Source organism: Carcharhinus amblyrhynchos, chromosome 4 (assembly GCF_965287045.1).
Source record: "Carcharhinus amblyrhynchos chromosome 4, sCarAmb.v2.hapA, whole genome shotgun sequence".
NCBI lineage: Eukaryota > Metazoa > Chordata > Chondrichthyes > Carcharhiniformes > Carcharhinidae > Carcharhinus > Carcharhinus amblyrhynchos.
The window spans coordinates 79,166,435-79,188,442 of record NC_137327.1 but is presented as its reverse complement, the minus strand read 5'-3'; the positions used below and the strand labels follow the sequence as shown (position 1 = coordinate 79,188,442).

The following is a 22,008-nucleotide window of genomic DNA, read 5'->3' as shown; positions in this document are numbered from 1 at the left end:
TACTGGCAGTGGCCACAGAGTATGAATGGCTGGAAAATTCTTTCCAGCATTTAATCTACCTACGTTTTGTAACAACTGAAAATAGTTCTATAGGTTATGATAAACGGCTTTTACTGATCAGAGCCGCAGGTGAATAGAATCAAATTCAGACCTGTGGGGAAGAAAGTCATCCTGGGGACTGGGCCCTCACAGGCCTGGGAGTACTGTCCAAAATCTCCAGGGCATTTTTTTTGAGCAACCAACTGTGATTCCTATAAGCACCACTAGCTGCTCAGTGTCATGTGCAATTGAGTTAGAATGCTCCACCCATTCACACTTGAATTTTGTTTCTGAGGTTCAGATTTATATATTTAAACAGCCTTCTGCTTGTTTCAGGCATGTGGGCGGCTCGCCCCATTTTATAATTCATCAGCTGGACTTGGGAAGGCAAAGGAATGGCTGTGGTACCCTGTAATTTTCAACAGTGGGTTGACTATTTCTTCAAACACAACACAGGCTCTCGTATATCCAATTTCTCCTCTATTTAATCTTGTAAACTCCATCTGTTTGCAGACACATATTAAATTTGTTCATCATGTGGTGAGACAGCAAAGAATGGACAACTGATCAGTGCTCCCTGTATGAAATGTGCCAAATTATGATAGAAACATAGAAACTAGATGCAGGAGTAGGCCAATCAGTCCTTCCAGCATACTCCGCCGTTCATTTTGATCTTGGTTGTTCATCAAATTCAATATTCTGATCTCCTCCTTCCCCTCCCCCCATATCCCTTGATCCCTTTAGCCCCAAGAGATATATCTAATTTCTTCTTGAAATCATATAATGTTTTCGCCTCAACTACTTCCTGTGTTAGGGGATTCCACAAGTTCACCACTCTCTGGGTGAAGAAATTTCTCCTCACCTCCTTCCTAAAAGGTTTATCCCTTATTCTCAAACTATGACCCCTGGTTCTGGACTTCCCCACCATCTTTTTGCTTCTACCCTGTCTGTGGTAATTTGGAGAAGGATATTAATGCTGGCCTGGAGCTTACTTGTCTAACTGTGTGGCCAGTAAGGTAACTGAGCGAGAGTGGGGAGAGGAGATAATGTGTTTTTACAATGTTGATCCTCCATTCTCAACATTAAGGCTATTTAGAATTCTCATTGTTTAATCCACTCAATATCACTTTGTTCATGCCAGGTTTCTATCAGTTTTGATCTGTTCAAAATCAGCTGTGTGCTTTTATGTTGCTCTTTCATATGGACAACTAATGTTAAATATCAACAAAAGCAGTAACCTAATCTTGCCAAGAGGTGTACGAACCCTACTTTCAGCGTATACAGTAACTGCTCATCATCTTGTTTAGCAATGCTCCACTAGAATTGGGCTGATTTGAATGGGTTGTAATTAAATGCATGTTATAATTTTTCTTTATTATGTTCAGCTCCTCGAGTCAATTGGACTGCACCTGAACTGAATATACCTGACAAGCAGTTGGTCATTGAAGTAAACGGAACAATCACTGTCACATGCAGGTGAGGTTACATTTTTTTTTACCATAAGGTGATATGTTTGGGCTTGAGGAAGACAGGGCATTGTACAGTCAACGGGGAACACTTTCCTGCCAACTCCAAAAGGCCCGCTGCCATTTCACATTTAATGAACACTGATTGGCAAAAGATGGGGAGTGAAGGTAAGTGGCATGGATCCCAGAGAGCAGTCGGTAGGTGACATCTGTGAGGTTACTGGGAGACTGGGGCAACTTAAGGTCTTAGGGAATGACCAAGAGTGATGGGAGGTCCAAAGATTTCCAGACCCTGAAGGAGGTCAACGCCAAGCCCCCCTTCCTCAACTTCCCACCTTGGAAGTAGCTCTGGTAACTTTTGTGTTCCCCCACCCCACCCCAATCTGTGATTCATCGCCAGCCTAAGATTTGAAGCTGGGTGGGAAAAGCCCTTCAAATGGTTATTAATCAGTCACTTAAGGACCTTAATTGGAGCTGGAGGGGGTGGGGAGCAGGGAGGGTGGGGATTCCTTTCTGAGGTCTTGCCAGTCCCACCATAGTATTGCTCACAGCTGGGGGCAGGCAAGAGCCTGGTGGGAATCCGATCCATGCAATTTCAACGTGCCCCCACACATGAAGATCTGCTGGAGTAGTGTAAAATCCTGATTATGGTTAATTTCTTGTCTCTTATCCACTTTCTTTCTTTACAGAGCATTATGCTTCCAATTCACATTCCAGAATTTCCATTGGTGATTTTACATAATTGATTGACTAATGCATCAAAATAGGTTAGGTCATCAGATTTATCATTGTGTTACATCCTAGCTTATGTTACTACTAAACAAGTCAGGTTCCAGAGGGGAACCTGGTGTCAGTGATCCAAACATTGTTTTGAAACCATGGAGAAAAGCTAGAAATAAAAATCACAGAAGTCTACTCATGAACTTTTAACACAATGAATAAAACATTTATTGGAAATGAAAAATGCATTATATTGCACCAGACAAAAAGGCTGGAAAGATGTCAATACAAGAACAGGAAAATTATTCAGATATTCACTATTCCTTCACTCTAGTGGTAGTTAGACAAAATAAAACTATTTACCATAACATCTTATACTTGAATGTTCAAGATGAATGCATGTGAATTAACAGGTGAACTCTCCAAAGCAAATGACAAATGCAACCTAAGCAGGTTCCATGGATTTCTCAATAACCCAGCCAGGTATTCAACATACTGTGAGCCAAATAATCTCATTGAAATTCTCATGAGTGTCTCTGATCTCCATGTCTGAAAAATAAGTCTCGGAGTTCTCTACAAAAGTCACTCGAACCCAGGCAGCTTCAACATGGAACTACCTCAGGATTTCAATCTTGCCTTCTGGGATTCCTTTCCCCTGGATCTCTGAGTACACTCAAGATCCGTTCATCATGTGGCCAAACAGTTATCAACCTGTAGATTCTTCCCACATGCCTGATGGCAGGCATTAAGTGCACGAGAGTTTCCTGGTCAGCATCTTGCAAAAACAAACAGCAAACCACTACAATGTTTTACCAAGCAGACTCATGGATCAATCAAGCCCCACCTTATCTTTACTAAGCTCATTTACCAAACCCATGAGTTTTGAACTCATTTATTGTGTTCACTTCAATTTGTTCAAGTCTCTTTGTTTCTTTGTCATGCTCATTTTGAATGGAATGAATTCGAGCTATTTGCAATCATGATTAAAGCCCTTTTCCCCATTATGTTCCCCTCATCAATTCTACATATGGTTATTCTATCGCAAACTACACCCACACATCATCTGTTGACTCTTTACTTCAATGAACATGGATTTCCTGACTAGTCACTTATGTTTCCTGTTTTTTTGAACCCATCCTAGCAGGGAAAAAAAATTGTTTGGATCAATTCATCAATTCATTTACAAACAGGTAAACTTCAGTTAGGCCATTTGAAAGTTTCCCATTTCTCAAAAAGAACAAGCCAAATTCCTCACACTTTTCTGAAGTCAGTTAGGTTACTCACCTCTTACTGCTCTATGAGGGAATTATCTTTCAGCAGATGTGGTTGTGAGTATTGCAAATAAATCAATGCCTGCGCAAGTGTTCCACCTAATTGATGAACTGCCCAACATTGAACATTCTTTCATCACTTGCAAGTCAAATTATTTGTTTTATGCCAAGCAATGCTCACTACTGATCAGAATGAACTGAAGAGGGCATCATTCAGGGAGATCCTGTCTGATAAGTAATACTTTGCACAAAAATGTCTCTCAGAATGAAAAAGCAGCACTTGCGTGTTAGAAGAAAATCAACTCATTGTTTGCGAGGCTATGACTTTTAGTTAACCTTTTTAGCAACTCAGACTACAGTTTGAACCTAATTTTTTTTAAAGATCAGGGAAGGAATGGGGTTAAATAAAGAGCATATAGGATTGGGACAGGGCGGGAAGACCTTAGCATAACAGGGACAGGGGAGATATCCTGAAAACAGGATGATTAATTACTTATACATGCGCCACTTGACTTGATTTAATGCTGCAGTACCTTTTCAAACTGACAGATCAGATATTTATCTGTATCCCGCTGAATTGTTAATCAGAACCTCAGAACATTTCTAGTTTAGTCATATTACACGTCTGTTAAATGTAACAGAATTGACTACTTTATGCATTATTTATCTCTGTTCTACACTGTTTCGGAAATAAAAACAATTATATATCTATCAGTTTCTAAGAACGCCATTTTATTTTTGAAGGTAGCTGAGCAGACTTAAAAATATCCGGGGAGTCCTCACTTTAAGTGACAACTGTCTTCCTGAAAATCACTACTTAAAGTGAAAATTCTTTCAGTGAAACTTGGTTTCCCATTGGAAACATTGGCAAAGCCATAGTTAGGTACCCCAGGACAATTTCTGTGCAAAAAAACATGTAAAATTTGAAACACTGCAGCCTACAGTCTGAAATACTGTACAGTACAGTAAGTGACTGTAAACTTTCTGCCTTGTGCAGACTTCATCCTAGCAGTGACGTCTTTAAAATACCAAGTTTACCATATGCTCCTCAAACATAGGTACTATACAGTACAGAGCAGTACTGCTGTTTGGCACAGAATTATTTTAAAAACAGAAGTCCACAGCAGTTCCCCGGGTAATGGGTGTCAATGTGGCACAGTGGTTAGCTTTGCTGCCTCACAGTGCCAGGGTTGCAGGTTCAAATCCAGCTTTGGGTGACTGTCTATGTGGAGTTTACATGTTCTTCCCATGTCTGTGTGTGTTTCCTCCGGGTGCTCCGGCTTCTACCCACACTTCAGATTAACAGGGTAACTACATAGGGTCACAGGTATAGGACATGGGAGGGATTGTTGTCGGTAGTGGTTCAGTGGGTCGAATGGCCTCCTTCTGCACTGTAGGGATTCTGTGATTCTAGATATGTACTGTCCAGCAGCAAAGAAATTTGAAAAACAAAGCCCACGCTACAGTACAGTATCTGTATTGTAAGCTACAGATCAATGGAGAATTATTTTTAAAAAAAGTCCACAAAGTTATTCAACTAATACAGGATACAGGTTAAAGGAAAAGTTTAAAAATGAGGATTAGTTTAGTACAGGGAGGGGGATTACCTGAAAATGCAGCAAAAATCAATGTTCCTCGAATGTACAGAAAGGACAAAAAGGTGTTGATCACAAGCCAGACATCATACAGAATCATTGGGCCTGGTTGTACTAAGAAGTTATCGCACCATCGCATTGCTCACACGTGTTAAAACAGGGAATATTGCACTGCATATAAGAGCCAGACATTAAAGAATAAAGCCCTTTAAAATGAAACCAATTTAAAAGAGAACACTTAAAACAGGGATCTACTGTACTCAAAATGTATTTGGCCACAACTCATGCTATATTAGACACCTGAAGCAAGCGTCCCAGTCAGTGGAAAAATGTAGATCAAATGGGAATTGTACAAAATTAGTCAAAGCTGCATTGAGGTTAAGTCAAAGGAATGGAAACTGAGAGATGCAATAATGAGGCTCAATGGTTTATGGACATCATCCAAACCTAGTGGATGTGTTAAAAGTTCACACAACATTTTATATTGCTTAAAATAAATCATCTACGGGGAATGGTAGAATAATCAGAAAGTATGTTCACTTAAATGGACCCAAGATACCAAGGATGCAACTGGGACCATTCTTTGGCATCAACAAATAGGAGAATAGGGTGGACACGAGGTTGAACCAGTATTTTGTCTCATCTTCTTACAGGGTTGGATGCGTCTTCCTTATGCCTCCCTCACCATCAGTCAGACAGGTGAGGGAAGTTGTGTCAATCAACCCTTAACATAAATCATGTCATGTTATGTCATGAAGATCAAATCAGCTAAGAGCTGAAGTGAGTTCCACTTCAGACCCCAGAAATGGATTGTGGGAAGCGGAGTCTAGATCACAGAAGTGGGGTTTCCCATGGTGGTCATATTATTAATTTGGGAAGGAGACACTCAGGGAGGTATCTGATGATGGACAGGTGTCGCAATTCCAAGGATGATTCCATAGGGGTCCAAAGTTTCCAATCATTATGGTGATGGTTGACATGAAATTGTTGGCATGCCAGACTCCAATCCCACCACCCCCACAGGATGACAAATCTGGCCCTTATAAGTGTTTATAATGGAAATTGAACTGTCTGATACTGTTGATACTGTCATGTGATAAAGACATTTTGAGTAAAAGCACAATATTCGTCACACTAGATTATAATGTTCTTGAGTATATACTGTAAACTGCCTTCTAAAATTCAAGTGAATTGTAATTTTCTTACAGTGAAACATTGGCTGGGATTTTCTGGTCCCATCCATAGCTGGAACCGGACATGGGTAGGACTGGAAAATCTGGAGACAGTAGCCAAAACTCTATTGACATTGGATGGAAATTTGGAAATTCCCACCCATTATACATACAATTGCTTTTGCTCGGTTTTTTTTCATAATTTGGTATTTTCTGAAGACCATTTTTAAAATCATTCTCATTCTACAAACTGTCTTTACTTCAGTTGATTATAGTAGCATCCACGTGTTGGTTAAAGCCTGTGAAGAAATCTTCAGTGAAAGTTGTTAATCGCATTAAAATAAGTCATTCTTTACAATCTCAATATGGCTGAAGTTCAGCATATATTTTAAATCAGTATATCCCTAAACCAGACAGATTATCATAAATAGATAAGATAAATGGATTGGATTGGGATGCCCAACATAGCTTAGAGAATTCACTGCAATGTAGAACATAGTTTTATTGATTATTTTAATGACTGCTGTTATATTTCATTTTATACATCATTAGTTACTGAGGCATGTAGCTCACTTCATACAGCACAGTCCTCCCTGGGTTCTGTATTATTATTAGAAATTGCTTGGAAAATTTCATGTTTCAGCCAATCAGGGGAAATGACTTTCCATAGTCTGATGAGTTGAAAAATAAAATAGTGGTCTATGTGTAACAGCCTGTGTTAATCCCGCCATCTCCATTCCTTCTTTTGATTTATTTATGCATCCTGTCCTCTATAACCTGTTGAAAATTTACCCAAACTCATTGATTATAATTAATTAAACAGTTGCAAATATATAACAAGCTAAATTATTTAGGGGAGCGACATTACTGGGAGTGTTCTGTTAGTTTGGTCCTTACCCTTATCCGAAAACTTGAAGGCAAGTTTTGCCCTGTCAGTTGTCAGAGGTTGAGAGCCATGGGGCACCTGAAATCTGTGTGAACAATAAATAAGGTTTAAGGATTGAGAAAGAAACAGGGAATGACAAAGGAGAGTGGTGAATTAGGATAGATGAATCAGTACAGGAAGAGAAATGAAGTGAGCAAAAAATAATTGAATGACAAGAGAAAGAGAAAAAAGTAGAAAGTAAGAATACATGTTATGGAGTCGGTAATAGATGTCCCCATGGGTTTCATAGAATACGAGCTCCCTTATTAGGCAAGTGGAGTCTCGACTAATAGTGGGGGTGGGGGGGTTTCAAATCAGTTGGCTCCATTCGGGTCGGCAGTCGAAAGACTTGGGGATGACCTCTACACTGCAGCTGCTGAACAGCATTTTGAACACACTGTGAGTAAAGGGTGATTGATGACAGAAGATTGGCCTAGGTAAGATTATTACAGTAAGAAAAGCTTTCAACATTTAGGAGGTGAAATTGATTTATGCCAACAAGATGAAATGAACACTTGGAAATTGGGAGATGACTTTTTACCATTCCCAATCTACTTCCATTGAAGTTGTACAGTTCAAACTATTCTTGGAGACTTGTTTGCAATCTCGCTGTTATTTTGAAGTTAAAATTCGTAGAATTATAGAACCCCTGCAGGGCAGAAAGAGGACATTTAGCCCATCAAGCCTGCACCAACAGCAATTCCACTCAAGTTTTACCCCGTAGCACCACATATTTACCCTTCTAATCCTGCTGACACTAAGGGGCAATTTAGATTGGCCAATCAACCTGACCCCACATCTTTGGACAGTGGGAGAAAACTGGAGCACCCGGAGGAAACCCATGCAGACACGGGGAAAATGTGCAAACGCCACACAAAGAGTCACCGGAGACTGGAATTGAATCCGGGTCCCTGGCGCTATGAAGCAGCTGTGCTAACCACTGTGCTGTCGTGCCACTCAAAGAAATGTTGAAGATTTGCAGCAGCAATTTAAATGCAGCTAATACACAGACGAATTGGAAGTAATAGAGCAACGAGAACAGGGAGAGAAATTAAAAACTGGTCTTGCGTTAGCCAGAAATCAAGCCAGACTTCCCATGTGGCAGGAGAGAATTCTACCACTGAACCACAGATGCTGTTGTTAAAACTACCAATACTTGGTAAAACGTTCCCAAGTCAGTGAAACGCAAAAAGCAGCAGGCTAAAACATTGGCTGCTGATTCACTATCAGCCTCATTGAAATCCCTGTTGTTCATTTGTCCCCTTCCTGACACCACCCTTTCCCCTCCCTTTTCAGAGGTGAAAAAGCATATGGATAGTACATTTCTCTCGCAAAATGTGAATCTAATCTGGAAGTAAAACTTTGGAAAGGAGAACTGAATCAGATAATAGTTGCTGCTGTATGACCTGCCCTGTCTCTGTCCACTCTCTGTCAGAGAAATTAAGTTCTAATTCTCTGCCCTTCCCCCATGGCCCTGAACTTTTTCTATTCAGGTACTTATCCAGTTTTCTTCTGAAAGTCATGATTGTACCTGCCTTCACCACACTCTGAGATAGTCTATAACTTAATGTACTTTGAATGGCATGATTTTAAATGGATTAAAGTAAGATATCCAAGTGCAAATAGAGAGCATTTTAAAGTTATAGTGCAAAAAAGACAAACAGGTTATTTTTGTTTCATACCGAGGGGCAGAATTTTACCATAGCTTGTCAGAGTGTCAGGTTCTGACTGAAAACTGGCATGTATCTGTCCAGGTACATGGATAAGTTTTCACACCAGGTCTTCAGCCAATTTGACAAAAAAATAAATCAGGGGGCATCGTTTCCACCTTCACTGTGGCTGGGTGGGGCCTGATGGAATCAGCAAGACCAAGTCACGGAGATCACAATGGCATTTTTAAAGGGCACCCCAATCAGCACTGAAATTAAACTCCCTCCTCTGCAACTCCCACCATAGCCACCACCCACCACACAAGTACCATGGCCCCTCCCTCCCCCACTACCCGCCCCTTCCCCATCACCACCATGGCGGTATAATGGGCACTGTCCCCCTCAACTCTTCAAAGGTATTGGAATTCTCCCCTCCCCATTACCACCATATTGGAACTCCCCTCACAATGGAGCTCCCCAGAGGGTCAATCCATGGCACCACCCCTTGGCACAGGTTAGTGTTCTAACTTGGTACTGCCAACATGTGCCATGGAGTGTGCCAACCTGTGCCAGGAGCAGTGCCAATCTATACCGGAGCAAGGCCAACCTGTGATGGGGCAGTGCCAGAGGAAAAGGCCAGGGCAATTTCCTTGCCCCCAGGAGTTATACTAACCTTGGCACCCATTGGAGAATCCCCTGACTGAATCCCATTATTCTGAATCCGGTGCTAACTTCGCTGATGCAATGTCACGTCAGTAAGGTTTGAATATTTAGGGAGGGGAATCATGTGGCAGGGAGACCCATTAATAGTATTCAAATTTATTAACATGCATTAGTGGGCAGGAACCTCATTGTGTCACCAGCAAGGAACATGGAAAATTGGGAAACGAGATCTCATTAGCAAGAATTTTGTTTCCTGACTGTTGCAGAATTTTTCACCCACTTTACCATTTACTTTCGCACTGGACGCCAGTGCATAATTGCCCCCAAAATGTATGAGAGCAGTTTTTAACTGAGCATACATTGCTCATTGATTTCACTTTTGTGTTCATTGCCTCATATTATGAACAAGCTGCCTGTAAGTCCATATGAATACCTCACCACAGGATATGCAGGAAATGGTGCAGTTTCTTCATGGGGCTGAGTCACAACTTGGCAAATGGGAGAAATCCAAGTCAGCATCACTGAATAACTAGCAGTCATCCCTAAGGTTTCTGTAGGATCAGGAGGCGAACACCTCGAGAGTGCGCAACAAAAATCATTACCAAATCATTACTTTCAGAACTATTTTCTTGGTGGCTGTCAACTATCCCTTTCAAGGCCGGCATGGTGGCACAGTGGTCAGCACTGCTGCCTCACAATGCCAGGGACCCAAGTTCAATTCCTGGCTTGGGTGAAGTTTGCATATTCTCCCTGTGTCTACTTGGGCTTTTGCCGGGTGCTCCAATTTCTTCCCACAATCCAAAGATGTGCAGGTTAGGTGGATTGGCCATGCTAAATTCTTCTTCCGTGTACCTGAATAGGCACCGGAATGTGGTGATTAGGGGATTTTCACAGTAACTTCATTATAGTGTGAACGTAAGCCTACTTGTGACTAATACTTTAAACTTTAAGTTTAAAATGGTTAGTTCAGTCAATATCCGGTACAAGTGGGTGGAAATATGCCAAATATGCTGTGCCCACTAGTGTTTGAAAATTGCAGTCATGAGATTTGGACAGAGCAATTTTTTTTCCTGATTGTGAGTTTCCCAAATTTCCCATTTGAAAACAGGAGCATCAGTTGAAAACTTCCCCCATGTATTTAATATTCAAGTAGGTACTGCAAGTCTGTTTACGATCTCAATTAATTCACCGTTGGAATATTGTGTGGTGTTTTTGCCATTCTGAAGGGGATATTAAAGCAACGAGAAAGATGTAGCCCAAACATGTAAGATGATGTAAGATCATGTAAGATGGTCATGAGAAGAAATCAAGAAATAAAGTATCGGGGGTGGCATGGTGGCACAGTGGTTAGCATTGCTGCCTCACAGCAACAGGGACTCGGGTTCAATTCCTGGCTTGGGGCACTGTGCGGAGTGTGCACATTCTCCCCATGTCTGTGTGGGTTGTAACAATTCCAAAATAAGCAGGTCAGGTTGATTGGCTGTGCTAAATTGACCCAAAGGGTGGGATTTTCCAGCCATGGTTGCCCCAAGACTCAGAAATTCCAGCCCAAAGTCAATGGGCCTTTGCACGATCTGCTGAATTTTCTGTCCCATGTGCTACAATTCAATGGCGGGCAGGACTGGAAAATTCCACCCCTAGCGTTAGGGGATAAATACGTGAGGTTATAGGGATAGGGCCTGGGTGGGATTGTTGTAATTGCAGGCTTGATGGGCCATCTAGCCTCCTTCTGATTCTATGATTCTAACTTTGATGTTATATTTGACCATGAGCTGATCTTCCAAGCTCATATTCATGCCATCACTAAAATTGCCTATTTCCACTTCAGTAACATCACCTGACACTGCCCCTGTTTCAGCTAAGCTGCCATTGAAACCCTCATTCACACTTTTGATACCTCTAGACTTGACAACCCAACACACGCAAATGTCCCAAATGGAATAAAATAGTGACGTAGGCTTAACAGGCCAAATGATCTGTTGCTGCTTTGGAATATTCTTTGCTTTCTGAAGACACTGGCCAGAATTCTCAAATTTCGTTCACAGTTGGAATTCTCCCAGCTGCAAAGAATGGAGATTTGGGTAAGCACCAAATCCTCCGCCCTTTCTTGCAGCAGCATTGTGATGTGAACAGCCGGAGAACACTAGATAATACTTTCTGTGAACGGGAAAAGTGCACATGTAGAAGCAGAAATATATCTTCCCATTGAATCTTTGCCTTCGTGATTTGCTGAGTGTCCCTGCTGAGGACTGGCAAGAACACATGAGCAGAAGTTAGCCGGTCAAGCCTATAATCCAAGCTCGATCTTGATGAATGTATGTCAAGGAACCTGCTGGAAAAATGTTCTGTAGGCGGCATCAGTCTCATTCTCATTCATTCATTATTTAGCTACTTTAAGCTCATCTGCAATTTGTATTCTTCAGTTATTTACCTCTTCTTCCATTTTTCATAACCGCAGTCCAAACATCCTGCTTCCAGCTGAGAATGTGTCTAATATGTGACAAACACTTTGATGACATTTGACACCAAATCTGTACCACTTTGGAAAATCACTCGAAGACCAGTAGCTGGACAAAGTCACATTCTTGTAAAATATGGGTGTATCCGAGTATCATCCAGCGCTCAGAAGTAAGCCAGCAGCCAAGGCCATGTGAAGTCATTTTTTTTATTATAGCACTGGCCGCCATCCCACACAATTCACATCATTCAAATTGTAAAGTGGGTCCACAGAAAGATGGTAGCAAGTTTCTACATTTCAATGATGATGTTTGACTCTTTCTTTGAACTACATGCCAAGATTGAGAGAGTTTGAATTTAGATCATGCTATTCTGGCTTAAATCCAGGCTATTCTTCCTAAGAAAATGACTACAATTACTTCACAAAGAATATTGTGTGCTTATACAATTGTGCAACATCCTGTCGTACTGTTTAAAGAAGTAATGCCTTCATGAGAAAATATTGAGTGCATTGTGTTGCATTGTAATTACAGCATAAAAACAGGTCATTCAGCCCTGTTTATATTCCACATGTGCTCATCCTCCTTATCTAAACCCATCAAGATATCCTTCTATTCCTCTCTCCCTCATGAGTTTATCTTGCTTCCCCTTAAATGCATTAACGCTATCTCCTTGCAGTAACAAGTTTCATCCTTAATGATTCTCTGGGCAGAATTTTCCAATCCCACCTGCCACGGGAATTGCAACAGACAGGTCACAGACTATGCAAAAATCCATTGATCTCGGACAAGAATTTCCAGCTTTCGGGCAAATGCAGCCAGAAAATCCCACCCTCTGAGTAAAAAAATTTCTCCTGAATTTCCAGTTAAGTTTATTAATGACTATCTTATATTTGGGCGATATGGTGGCACAGTGGGTTAGCACTGCTGCCTCATAGCATCAGGGACCTAGGTTCAATTCCGGCCTTGGGCAATTCTCTGCGTGGAGTTTGCACATTCTCCCATGTCTGCATGGGGTTCATCCGGGTGCTTTGGTTTCCTCCCACAGTCCAAAGATGTGTGGGTTACGTTGATTGACCATGTTAAATTGCCCCTTAGCGGCAGGGGGATTAGCAGGGTAAATATGGGGATAGAGTCTGGGTGGGATTGTTGTCAGTGCAGGCTTGATGGGCTGAATGGCCTCCTTCTGCACTGTTGGGATTCTGTGGGTTCTAGTCTTCCCTACACGTGGGAAGATCTTCTCTGTGTCTACCCTATCAAACCCTTTAATAGCCGTAAAGATCTTGACCACATCACTTTCTTCCAGAGAAAACAGCCCCTACCTGTTCAATCTTTCTAAAACAGTGTCACCGCTCAGAAATTGTATCATTTTGGTAAATCTTCTTTGTACCTTCCCTGGTGCCTCCATATCCTTTTAAGAATATGAAGACCGGAGGTGAGATTCTCTAGTTCAGCCTGCCAAGGCAGGAATTCCTGCCCGAGGTCAATGAATCATGAGATGATTCATTAAGTTTTCTGTCTCTCTTGCAACAATCCACACAGTGAGCGCAGGGCCAGATAATTTAATCCCAAGATCTCCCACAGTACTCCAAGTGTTGTGTGACCAAGATTCTAGCGAGCAAAAGTGGTAGAAAAGCATTTTGGTCACAAAATAGCTTCAAAAACCTACTGGTGTTCTTTGATGTAACATAAGTTAGCAACCTAAAAAAAACCTGTAAAATGTACTTTTCATGAAGGCTAACAAAACCACTCAATCTTCTCATTCTATGACGTAAGAACAATTGAAGTGGTTACAATATAACAACTGCATATCTCTATAAATATTGAAAAATATAATAATGTGAGATAAGGCTCTTTAAAAAATGGATGAAAGAACACTTTTTTGATCAGTGATAACACATTTTTAATCGCCAGCTCTACCAATCACTCAGCATCTCACTATCTTTATGTTTCACCTTTCTCTTTCTCCTCATTTCACCTTTTTCTTCTTGAGATCCATATTTTCCATCCATGTTCCACTCTGTGCGCAATTAAATGATAACCTTGCATCATCTTTTGTTACTTTTTAACTCGTTTCATCTCTTTTTAGTCTTTTAAACTTTAATTTTAAAAACAAAGCTACACGTTCTTCTCACCAGCGTTTTTCCCAAGATGTCACCTGTTGTAAACCATTAGTTGTTGCCTCAAACATTTTCTGTTCTGGAATTCTTTGCCAAAAATCTCTGTCGTCATTCACGGCTCGGAATCTCCAGTGCCGTTGAAATTGAATATAGAGTATTGGCTGGAACGCCAAATCCTCTGTTCCCACTTGCAGGGGAAAGAACATAAGAACATAAGAAATAGGAGCAGGAGTAGGCCATCTAGCCCTTCGAGCCTGCCCCGCCATTCAATAAGATCATGGCTGATCTGTTGTGGCTCAGTTCCACTTTCCCACCCTCTCCCCATAACCCTTAATCCCCTCTCTTATCAAGAACCCATCAACCCGCTTCTTAAAAATATTTAGCGAGGCAGCCTCCACCACTTCAACGGGCAGAGAATTCCAGAGATTCACCACCCTTTGAGTGAAGAAGTTCCTCCTCAACTCCGTTCTAAACCGCCTCCCCTTTATCTTGAGGCTGTGCCCCCTAGTCCTACTGTCTTTTTTGAGCGGGAAGAGTCTCTCCACCTCTATCCTATCCATCCCATTCATCATCTTATATGTCTCAATGAGATCTCCCCTCATTCTTCTAAACTCTAACGAGTACAAGCCTAGTTTATTCAGCCTCTCCTCATAGCTCAATCCCCTCAACTCCGGTATCAGCCTAGTAAACCTCCTCTGCACTCCCTCCAGGGCCAAAATATCCTTGCGCAGGTGCGGCGCCCAAAACTGCACACAGTACTCCAGCTGCGGCCTCACCAATGCCCTATACAGCTGCAGCAAGACCTCCCTACTTTTATATTCAATCCCCCTCGCTATGAAGGCCAGCATCCCATTCGCCTTCCTGACCACCTGCTGCACCTGCAAGCTGGGTTTTTGCGACTCATGCACAAGGACCCCGAGGTCCCTCTGCACCACAGACAAAATCGGAAAATCTTGACCCTCATTGTTTTTGTATTAATTTGATTTAGTATTGTCACATGGATTGGGATACAGTGAAAAATATTGTTTTTTCTGCGCTATATAGGCAAAACACACCATTCATAAAGTACATAGGGTAGTAAGAAAGGAGAGGGTGCAGAAAATAGTATTATAGTCATAGCTAGGCTGTAGAGAAAGATCAACTTAATATCAGGTAGGTCCATTCAAAAGCCTGATAGCAGCAGGGAAAAATCTGTTCTTGAGTCAGTCGGTATGCAATCTCAGACTATGAAATAAAATTTCACGATAGCATTACATACCATAAATATATATCCTGTTGTTCACTCAGTATGTGTAAAAAGTAATGCAGGTTCAACTTGAACAGGTAAAAATGGTTCAATGGATTTCTGAAGCGCTATATGACCAGAAGAATGTGTTGTTTTCTTTCCTTATCCTTCTACTTAATTGATAAATTATGCTAATTGTTCACCTATAAATTCTTAGAGATATATACATATATTACATATGTTATTTACATTATTATACCACCCTTAATCCACTGCTAGTTGCTGTTTTCCAACTTCTTCATATTGTGCTGTATTTTGAGTCTGTTTTCTATCCTGGGTGACAGACTCTTGGACAGCATTTGATATTAGTGCAATCCTCAGTGGGTTTGGACAGACCACCCAGTCGGTATGTAAAGTCATATTGCAGCAGTTTAGCTCAATTAACACTTTCCCTTCTGAATGAGCTTGCAGGTTTGATCAGTGTGAGAACAGGTCAGGTGAGGGAGATTGATTGTGATCTGTCCACACCCCTCCCCTATCACATCCCTTCCCCACCATGTCATCTCAGTTTGAGAATGGCCAATTTTGTAGGTCAGCACTTGACCAAAACTAACAGCATATATTTTACTCACCTTGCTGCCTTTGTTACCTCTGGAGATGACTATTCCAATGAACTGAGGGCATCCAAAGCTGTTATTATGTGTTCTAACTTGCACCAAGACCCATTCACCTAGCATCTTAGTTATCAAAGTAGGCTGAAAGAGTTGGGACTGTACACAGTAGTGCAGAGTAAAAATGAGAGGTAATTTGATTGAGGCTTTTCTGAAGGTGAATAGATTATATTCCAGTTAAATGTTTTGTGCCAATTAAAGGTTTGGGAGGAGAAGGAGCTGCAATTTGAAATTGTATGAGGCAAGATCTGGGTTAGGTGTCAGGATTTCTCATAGAGCATATTAAGGCCCTGAACGACTTGTGTGATGGATGCTGAGTCACTGAATTCCATCAAGGAAGAGTTGGTCCAGTTTCTTGTTGGTGCAGAAATGACTTCTTACAAAAGATATAGAGAGTTCAGCAAATTCAGGGCTGTGCCTACTGGACTGAGTTTTGATTTGTCAAATGGTTGCAGAGGAATTTCACAGATTTCTTTCCCACAAATTCATCTGTTTTTTTAAATAGTATTTTTGTTACCTCTTCCAGGAGATCACATGATTTCAGATGGGCTGGGGTGACATTATAACACACCAGGTATTGTATTGTGGAAGACACATTGGTTGGACCATGGAATCTTTTTTTGTCCACCATTGTTCATATTTTGGCATTTTCAGGTGCCAAACCCACGATGAGTGCAGAATTTCCCCAGTCGTGCTACACTTTGAGTTTAAAGATGATAAGGAGCTGTATAAATGAAAGTAATCATGCCATTTCCCTTTAGCTGGAGAATTGACAAGCTTTATGATACAAAAGTCTGGACATATGTTCAAACCATTTGTCAGATAAAAATGGGAAAAAAAAACAAAGCAAACACAATGGTACTCGTAATACAGCTGTTACATCTGTGATTAATCTTAGCCATTATGGTTTATCAACAGGGGGAAGGCATCCTTGAACTGGCTTGGACCCAATCTACCTACTGCTACAAATGACAGATTAAATATAACCGACTACAGGTGTAATCATCTGAAGAAGAAATATTTTTGCAGTACCATGACTTTGAGGAATGCCCACCACATTGATACTGGAAACTATACTTGTAAATATGCAGCCAATGAAAACCTTAAATCCAAGATCTATTTATTTGTCGCAGGTAAGGAAACCCATTTGAATTCCCCTTTGTGTTGAAATATTGGCCTTGGCTTCGAGATGTACTCTAAATCAATAATACTGTCATGGATAAACCTGAATTTGAAACAGTGTGGCTTGATGAGCCTTCGACTGTAAAATACAATAAAATGACCGAGACGAACATTCAAATGAGCTTACAACTCAAAGAATAAAGGTTTAATTGAGACTAAATAGCCCACACTTGCTGAATAATAGTCTGATTGAGTTAGTAACTTATTGATAAATCAATATTCCTACAAACATGAAGTTTGAATTGATGGGGTGTTGTACTGTAGAGAACAGGAAAGTGACTATTCCCTTACAGGGATAGTTAACAAGTTACCGCAGGCCTCTCCTGTGCATCTTCAGATGGTGTCCTTCCATCACACAATAGTATGCAGTATGGAGAAATGGCAATCATTTAAAGGAGATTTAATTGTTTAATAATACATGTAATCCAATTATATTAGATGGTGCATGATTCAGTTTATTTATAATCTTGTTTAAAGATTGATCTCAGATCACTGTAACATTGCTTTGATAATCAACATACTTGCTTCTCCTGACTACACACAAATAGAAATGAGAAATTCTAGATGGATTCTTGTAGTGAAGTATATAGCATGGATTTACGAGGTGCTGGGAGCTGAGGAGTCAAGTAACATGCGGGAAACTCAAAAGTCAGTGCAGCGGATCTGGGAGTGGCTATTTAATAAGTCATTGTCACATGATTTCTAGGTTTCCTAACCATATAGCATCAGTGGATGTGATGATACTGCATGAAGTAATTTCACCTCCATGATTTAGAAAGGCATTCCAAACAGGTAATTTGAAGGACATTGGAATTGGAAGCTAAGAAAAAGGGAAAATGAGTACAGAAACCAAAAGGTTAGAGGCAGTGCCTCATCTCTCCTGGATGCTGGCTGTGAGGAACTGAAGAAATACTCTGTTCCTTAACGATGCAAGCTGGGGTCACCAAGAAGCCATGGTTGGATGTGGCACAAGAGGTCAAACAGCAAAGGCATGTCACTCCTGGTTATAGGTAATGATTCAATAACCTGAACAGGACAGGAGAAGTGCAAACAATGGCTCAATCACTTACATTCTGATGTATCGCCTCAAGCCACATTGCTTAAACTAACTTACATTATAGGCACATCTATCCTATCTTACCTATGCACTTCCTGACATCTCCACTACTGACATTCACCCTCATCCTGATGCAATGTTTTGCCTCTCCCTCAAAGTCACCCTCAACAAATGTTCACCATCCATCTGTTGAACACATGTCATCAGTGTCCCTCCTGGCAGGAGAAGAAAGCACAGAACACTACAGAAAGAGAGAGAGCGTTCCAATCATCCAGTTCCTGTATTACATAAATATTATTGTTTTAAACCATCATCCATTCTCAGTAGCTAGTTGGTAAGCAGTCTTTTCAGTGGCTTCTTGACAAATGGGAAGGCATGAATTGACATCAGCAATGGGTTGGGGAGGAGGGCGGGGAGAGAGGAGGGGATCGGTATGGAGGGGTTTCCTATGGGGGTTGTTCCCTGTACTAGTTTGTGTTAGTGCCATGGTAGAGGATGAAGTGGGAGGGGGTGCAAAAGTGGCTTTCAGAGGCACACTGGAGGAACATAATGAATTGTGTAGGGTCAGATTAGGCATTTAGGCAGTCTAAGGTAGGGAATACTTTGAGGGGTTTATTTAGTTGAAGCAGAGAATGGGGTGTGGGAGTGCAGGGGATGTCGTGAGTCAGGACCAGTCTGGGTCTTTAAGATTGTTACACTGAAATTGGAAGCATTTGTATTTTTTTCTACCTCTTTCAGAGTAACTATTAGTGTAACACTGGCAGAACCAGTGAGATTAGCGAGTTAAGTTGTTTCCAGCTCCATTTGTCAAAAGGAAATTAGCACTTCTGGATGGTTACCGGACAAACCCTTACCTCAGAGCTTCCAAGAGGGATTCCCCAGCGCATCTTTGGAGTAACCCCCCCAGGTCTGATGCTGGTGAGCCAAGAAGTCATGGGGCATTATTTTCACTTTATTTCCACTTTTACAATCAATGTAAGGCATTCATGATTGGGTACTACAAGAGGAAGAAGAAGTAAAAGATTCTACTGTTTGTCCCAAAAAAGAGCCAGTGTGGTTTACCACCAGTTTCCTGACTGAATATAAGTTGCCCTATATTAGGACTAGTTCTGTGCTGTAGACCAGGAGTTAGTTATAAGTTCACATTATATGTTAATAATTTGGAAGCGCAAACTCCAAATTTGCAGATGATACATCTGGGTGGGAGGGTGAGCTGTAAGGAGGATGCAGAGATGCTTCAACGTGTTTTTTATAGGCTGAATGTGTGGCCATCTGTATGGCAGATGCAGTACAATGTGGATAAATGTGAGGTTATCCATTTTGGTAGCAACAATAGGAAGACTTTATTGAGTGTAAATTGAGAGAGATACTCAGCCAGACCTTGGTCCTTGTGCGTCAGTCACTGAAAGTAAATGCGCAGGTACAGCAGGCTATAAAGAAAACAAATGGCATGTTGATTTCATAGCAAGAGAATTTGCATAAAGGGATAGGGATGTTTTGTTGCAATTGTATAGGGCATAGCTCTAGGGGCTAAAGGGATCAAGGATATGGGAGGAAAGGGGGAATCAGGATATTGAATTCAATGATCAGTCATGATCAAAATGAATGGTGGAACAGCTCGAAGGGTCAAATGGCCTATCCCTGTTTCTAGTTTTTATGTTTATATGTTTCTATGACCCAAAAGCATTTCACTTATTCCCTTTACCAGCAGAAGGAAAAGGGGACTTTTACTATCTTGTCCTGATATAGTAACAAATGCAGATGTGGGTTACTGAAAAATATTGTAATCTCAAGTTACTTGAACGTTACTTTAAAAAAAAATTCCCAGAACTCGGCTGAAATATGTAAACCAAATACAAAGTCACCCCTTCATCTATAGTAGGTTGCGACATAACAGATATGTCACAATGGTCACATAGTTTAGATTCAAAGCCACTATTTCTCATAGTATGTCAGTTTTAAATAGAAATACAGGAACATGTTCAGTGAAATACAGAAAGAGTTAGCAGGGTGGAAGGTATGTGAATTGAATAAGATGCAAATTTCTGAAAGGGAATTGGCTGATGCACTTCTGTTATAGGGAAATGGATTTTGAATACATCAGAACTTCAGGTCATTTCCTTTCCTCTGGTATTTTTAAAAGTTCCCGATATAACATGATACATCAATGTCAGGAACTTTGCAAACTGACAGTGACTAAGACGTTCCAAGAGAAGAGTGTCATGTAGTTTAGTTGTACGTTTATTTACTCAAAACCAGTCTTTCTTTATCTTGATTTAGTCTAGTTAAAGTCATTTAGGAATTAGTAAGTAAATTCAAAGGTCATTTTGTGGTAACAACAGCTCCCTAGGCAAACTTTTTCCAAAAATGAAAGAACCATTTTGGTATACGTTGTCAATTTCACAAGCAATTTGCAATATAAATTGTTGGCGACATAGCCATGCAACAGAGAATAATAAATTGGCCAAACTTCAACATCACAGAATGAAGCTATAGGAGTTCAAAAACAAGAAAACAGCTTGCATTTTTAAATGTGTCTTTAGTGTATTAAAATAATTTTCGATGCTGAGCCACATATAAGTTATGAAGACAGGTAACCAAATGTTTGTTCAGAATGGTAGATTTTAAAGAATGTGTTAAAAGAGTGGGAAGTAGAATATCTTTAGAGAGAAAGTTCTGGAGCTTTAGGCCCAGGCAGCTGAAGGTAGAGAGAATAAAATCAGTGTTGCAGATGGAAGCCCAGAATTGTAGGATCACAGATATTTCTAAGGATTGCAGAGCTGAAAAATGTTGTAGAGATAAGGACAGATGAGGGCATGGACTGATTTGAACACAATTACGAGAATTTTACCATTAAAGCGTTGCCAAATTGGTGTCAGAGTTTTACCCTGGAACTAGGGTTAGATAGCAGAATGGGTGCAACCACAATGTAATTCCATCCAAAAATGTTAGAATTACGGCCTTGTTTCTTAGTTGACTGAAATAAACAAGTGAATTTCTGGTGACAATACTCAAAGTAGATTGGGTAATTTGATATCATGAACTGTTCCAAAATGAAAATGTCTTTAATTTGACTTTTAATGTCATATGGTGTATTTGGAAAGACAGATATGCCTAGCTCAATGTAGGTTAATTAATGTAGGTGAGGGAAGTTGACAGATTGGTAGATGCTTACTAAATCAACATGAAATTACTGCCTGCATTTCACATTAAAGTATTAAATGTTTAACAAAGCTGAAATGTATAAAATGCAGCTAACATATGATAGATGCATCAGGCCTTTTATAGGTGAATATTTTGCATCATTATCAATATGGACAATGAAGTATGCAGAACCATCAAAACAGTATTATTCATGGTTTCAATACGCATATTCAAAGACTTAAGCATACTTTCAAAAACTCCCAAGAGGAATTTAAAACAACTTAAATGTGTTCACATTAATCTATAATTGTAAAAAGCATTTCATTCTGTGCATGACCAGTTCAATCCTTTCAGATTTAATGAGCATTCTGCATCAAACCTAAAGTAAGATTACTTTATAGTTTATGATACATCTGTTGTGACCTTCACTGTCTTCCGTTTAGAATGATGAGCTCCCAAATTGCACAGTACTGTACTGCTCTCGTGGACGTGAGGTGATGAAAAACAGGTTTCCAGTTTTAAAAAGAATCAAATACATTCCACAATGGACAGCTTTATGTATGAAGTACATATGTTCACTGCAGACCCTCAGAATTCCAAGTGCAGGAACAGCATAAAATAGGTCCAATATGTCATGAATTATGTAGCAGAAA

The 22,008-nt window shown here is 40.5% G+C and overlaps 1 protein-coding gene across 1 annotated transcript in view; it reads left to right on the top strand.

Moving 5' to 3' along the window:
- The window catches only part of kdrl (kinase insert domain receptor like), a 182,221-nt gene that overhangs the window by 29,011 nt on the left and 131,202 nt on the right, over positions 1-22,008 (top strand). Inside the window, exons 2-3 of the mRNA XM_080187404.1 lie at positions 1,425-1,515; positions 16,891-17,105. Coding sequence (XP_080043530.1) covers positions 1,425-1,515; positions 16,891-17,105 — 306 coding nt within the window. The remainder of the gene's footprint in view (positions 1-1,424; positions 1,516-16,890; positions 17,106-22,008) is intronic.